Source organism: Hipposideros armiger, unplaced genomic scaffold (assembly GCF_001890085.2).
Source record: "Hipposideros armiger isolate ML-2016 unplaced genomic scaffold, ASM189008v1 scaffold_273, whole genome shotgun sequence".
NCBI classification, from domain to species: Eukaryota; Metazoa; Chordata; class Mammalia; order Chiroptera; family Hipposideridae; genus Hipposideros; species Hipposideros armiger.
The window spans coordinates 529,586-534,623 of NW_017731623.1; the positions used below are offsets into that span (position 1 = coordinate 529,586).

The 5,038-nt window shown below is 37.5% G+C and overlaps 1 protein-coding gene across 2 annotated transcripts in view; it reads left to right on the forward strand.

Annotated features, from left to right (window-relative positions):
* Positions 1-5,038, forward strand: part of DAW1 (dynein assembly factor with WD repeats 1) — a 51,687-nt gene that overhangs the window by 17,663 nt on the left and 28,986 nt on the right. For both annotated transcript variants that reach the window (XM_019657054.1, XM_019657053.1), the window contains exon 2: positions 3,327-3,399. In XM_019657054.1, coding sequence (XP_019512599.1) covers positions 3,327-3,399 — 73 coding nt within the window. The remainder of the gene's footprint in view (positions 1-3,326; positions 3,400-5,038) is intronic.

Here is a 5,038-nt window from a genome sequence, read left to right on the forward strand (position 1 = left end):
AAAAGTATAGATCTTATTTCCAATTTTCCCTAAAAATCTGGATGTAATCTGCACATAAAAACACTTGCATTATATATGACATGCTGGAGTTACTGCCATAGAAAATAGCAATTACAATAGAGCCACAGGGTTGGGATGTATGGATTAAATATCTGGTTAATTTAGATCTTGCTAGGAAATCTGTATTGATTCATAATATTTGTTGGAAACTTTTCCAAGGGGGCATTATTATCTTTTTAATTCTTATGAAAATGTAACTCTTTTGACATCTGACTCTCGGAATTTATCAAAGTCACTATTATAAGCTCTCCGATGCATTTCTCTTCCAAACATGCACTCCTGTTCTGATAGATTTGTACTTCCTGAGAGCTGGGACCATCCTTTCACACGCCCAGCGCCTAGCCTACAATACTACTCAATCCATGGAAGTGGAATGAATAGTCCCCTAGGTCTGCGTCTTGCACACAACTGGAGCTCAAGAAAGGTTTATTTAGGAGGAGGGGGAGGAGACTTATCAGAGCTCATGTTTCTGGTAAGCAGGTGCTGGGACAGAGGTAGGTGGTAAAAAGTTACCTGGGTAGTGACTCCTGTGACAGACCAGGGTTTGAAGCAGGGTCCTGCAGGAGACACCATCCATCTCCAGGATGGTGTGGGTTTGATGGCAGCCTCAGCCAGCCCAAAGGGGAGCCCCAGAGGAAAGCTTGCTGGTTAGAGCAGTCCCTCATGGGGCAGAAGCGGCCAGGCTCTCACATCGTCCCTTTGCTTATCCCTGGAATGGGGGCCATGAAGACCCAGCCCAGGGCTCAGATGCTGAGGTGAATCCTGAAGACACTGTAGCTAGAGGCTGCCTGCTATCTAAACACCTCGCTCGCGGCTGGGCCACGAGGCCTTTCTTTCTTTTTTAGTTTTGTATATTTTAAAGATTTTTATTAAAATATAGCTAACATACCATATTATATTAGTTTCTGGTGTACATCATAGCTCCACCTGGCACTATACAGAGTTATTAGCACATTATTGATTATTGTGATAATGAGGCCTTTCTTGAAGGGAGAGCCCTGAACAGTGCACCTGTGACACATGTTTTGCAAAATTACCTTATTTTGGATGCTCTGTGGTTTATAGACACTAATATTTGTCTTGCTGTAATATTTTTGTGGACTAGCAAAGTTTACCAGAATTGCTATAGATTATTTGAGTTTGGGGGGAGACCTTGAATCTGTACTGGTCAGACCAGTTTTCTCTCAGGGAAATCATATTAGAACAAATAAGAAACATTAATAATCATCATTCTTTGAGTGTTTACCTTTGGTCAGGTACTTTCTCTTTTCCTAAACACATTTAAAACTGAACCTTTCTGAGTCCCCGTTTCTTCATCACTAAAATAATTATAATGAAAGCATTAAATTAGAGGGTTGTTACAGGATTAAATCAGGGGGTGGATGTGAAGTGGAAAGTATAGTAGTGCCACGAACATTCGATACATGTTCATTTGAAAGAAAAAAAAACCCAGAAAAATAAAATAAAGAGAAAGAGCTCATGTGCAGGACCAGCACGCCCTTGGCCTTTGTGGGTGAGCAAATGAGGGCCTTTGCACCCCTTCCACCGGAGATGTCTCAGTAATGAAAGTGATTTCTGGAGAACTCAGGACATTTTCATCTGTACACAGTGCTCTTTGATTTATGTGACATTTTTCCAGAAGTCTCTTGGTTTAAGATGATGGTGTTCTTGACATTTTATAAATGCTATGCTTCATAACGCAATGCAACTCTTCATGTAATGAATGAATATACAATGTTTGGTATAGAAAAAAAGTAACATTTTTTTTTGTGTGTGTGTGTGTGTGTGTGAATTTCAGTACTGATGTCAATGCCTTAGTAGAAGAGATACAGGAAGCAGAACCTCTAATCATAGCTTCCCGATCAGACCAAGTAAAACTTTTAATACAGAGGCTACAAGATAAACTTGGGCAGCACAGCAACCACCAGTTCTATCTTTTTAAGGTAATGTGTGTTTTAAAAATACTAGGTGGAAGAACGATTAATTGATATCCTATTAATTGGAGGTCAAATACAAATCTTGTTTTCTCTTTCCCTCTGTGCCTCACATATATGAGGTGTGATCAGAACATACGGTGAATGTTTAAATTAAAAAAAAATTATTATAACAAAAGGCACATTGCCATTAATCAATTCCCCTCAAAATACTCCCCCTCGCTTTGGACACACTTATCCTATCATTCTTGCCACTTTCTGAAGCAGTTCTGGAAGTCCTTTTCATGAGTGTCTTTAGTTGCGCTGTTGTGGCTGCCTCAATGTCCTCAATCAATTCAAAACGTTTATCTTTCATGGTCATTTTGACTTTGGGGAAGAGCCAGAAGTTTCATGGTGTGAGGCCTGGTGAATAAGGTGAATGAGGACACATCATAATGTTTTTATTTGACAGAAGCGATGTGTGACACAGAGCGTTGTCATGATGGACGATGAAGTAAAGACACTCATGAAAGAGGACTTCCAGAGCTGCTTCAGAAAGTGGCAAGAATGATGGGATAAGTGTCTTCAAAGTGAGGGGGAGTATCTTGAGGCGGATTAATGGAAATGTGTCTTTTACTGTAATAAATTTTTTAATTTAAACATTAACTGTATTTTTTTTATCACACCTTGTATTTGTGAAGACTAAATCTCAATAAATGTTGGTTGAATGAGTGAATGAAATTTATTGTTTTCTTGAGAGGTTTAATATTTGTAGTAAATTTAGCTATTCTTTTATAATGATACATTTAAATGATAATCATTAAGGTAATTTTACGTTATTGAATAATTAAAATTATTTTCCCAGTTAGAGTAATATTAAGAAGTTGTGTTTCATGGTTACATTAATATTTTAGACTTTCTGCTTTCATGTGAACTAAACCATATTTTGATAAATTATTTATTAATGTGGCTTATATAACAATTTAAAAAATTCTGGAACATAAGTCTCTTTTTAATTAAAGTATAGTTGACATGCAATATTATATTAGTTTTAGGTGTACAACAGTGATTTGACATTTATATACCTTATGAAGTGATCACCATGAGAACTCTAGTGCTTATATAAAAATTTTAATGCAGTGTAAATGTGCTTATTTTTCTCTATGGNCAGTGGCAGCTCAGCTCCAGCGCAGCGTCACTGGCCCATGTGGGAATCGAACCGGCAACCCTGTTGCTCAGAGCTCACACTCTTACATTAACTTAACCAACTGAGCCACTCAGCCGGCCCTAGATTAACTTTTCACATAGGTTGTCATCATAAATGTTTTATAACATGTTTGTTTCTTTTTACAGGAATTATGTTGGAATATGAAAAGAGTGGAGAATTGAAGACCAAATCCTTAGACTTGCTTGATCTCAGCCCCAGGTAAACTAACTATATAATGTCAAGTGCATTTCATATCCAATTTTTTTTTTAAATTGGAAAACCGTGACGTAAGGTGATGTGTGAATGAGCTGCATAAATTCAGATAATACTTCACTTTAAAAATATTCTGTGGTGTATTATGTCCTGTTTGTTTCAGTGAATTCCACTTGAGTGTCTTTGCTGAATGAGAAGGAGGTAGAAAACGGTCATTTTCCCTTTTTTTCTTCCTAAATAGACCTGTTTTCCCAATAAACCTTTTAGTTTAGAATAATTTTAGAAAAATTGTAAAGACAGAGTTCCCAATGTTCCATACTCAGAATCCCCTATTAACATCTAAGATTAATTAGTATTGTACATTTGCCATAATTAGTGAGTCAATATTGATACATTATTATTAACTAAAGACCTTCTTTTATTCAGTTTTTTTTTTCTTTTTTTCTCTTCTAAGATTCCATCCAGGACACTATATTACACTGTATTACATTTAGTAGTCAAGTCTCCTTGGGTTCCTCGTGGCTGTGACAGTTTCTCAGACTTTCCTTGTTTTTGATGACTTTGCCATTTTTGAGGAGTACTGGTTATTACATTTTAAGAATATCACTGAGCCTCTTATTTTCTTAGAAGATAAATATCTCATAGGGCTGATCACGTACGATCGTCTTCCTTAATTGCCATGGGGCAGAGTTGGGAGGGCCAAACTTTTGTCTCTGAAACTTGTTTTTCACCCAGAGGAAATCCCCTTGTGAGAACATATTGCCCAGAATCATTCCTTTTAGGAAATCTTATGCAAAACTCCACTTCAAGAGACAGAATCAGATTGGTGATTATACCGTGGGAGCCTGCGTTCAGATAAGGTGAAGGTGTTCCGAACGGGAGAAAATTAAAACCAGTATAACAAAAATACTACAATATGTGTTTTAGAGTTGTGCCCAGCGAAATAAGTGATTTTCCTTTGTGACCATCCTCTCACTTCGTCATGATTAGTGGAGAGGGAACAGAGGCTGTCAGCAAAGGGTCTTCTCACGTAACTGAAATTAAATAGTAGGCAGGCTGCTCTTCAGTTTTAAAATAAGCACAAACAGCCTCGTGGCTGGTGAGAGCTGCTGCCAGCTTTGGAATCTGTCTTAGGGTGAGGACAGGTTGTGGCTTGGAGGATGATGGTTACGGTGGAGTACAGGCCTTACGCCAGGTGCTTGGCACAGAGAATGTACTCAGTAAGTACCTCTTTTTTAATCAAAGAGTAAATGGTGACAAAGATAATGTCATGGAATTTCACCTACATTAATCCCTGTTTGTTCTATTTTCAGGGAAGCTAAGGCATCAGATTAAATCAAGCCTTTGTGTTATTTTTGTAAATGGAACAAATTAATGATTCGTGTGATTATGCCAGCAGGCAGAAAGTCCCATTGCTAGACCTTCATTTATTTAGTCAGTACTGATGTATTTGCACCTTCTACATGTAAGGCTTTAGTTTAGAGTCTATGGGAGGCTATAAAGATATATATATATCATAATCCCTATTTCAATAGGCTTATTGTTTAGTTTGAGAAATGACTGGTACAAAACAGAACATCATAAGTGTAAACCACATGAGAGAATAACTTCCAGCTGAAGATTCAGAACAATGCAGGTTATATAC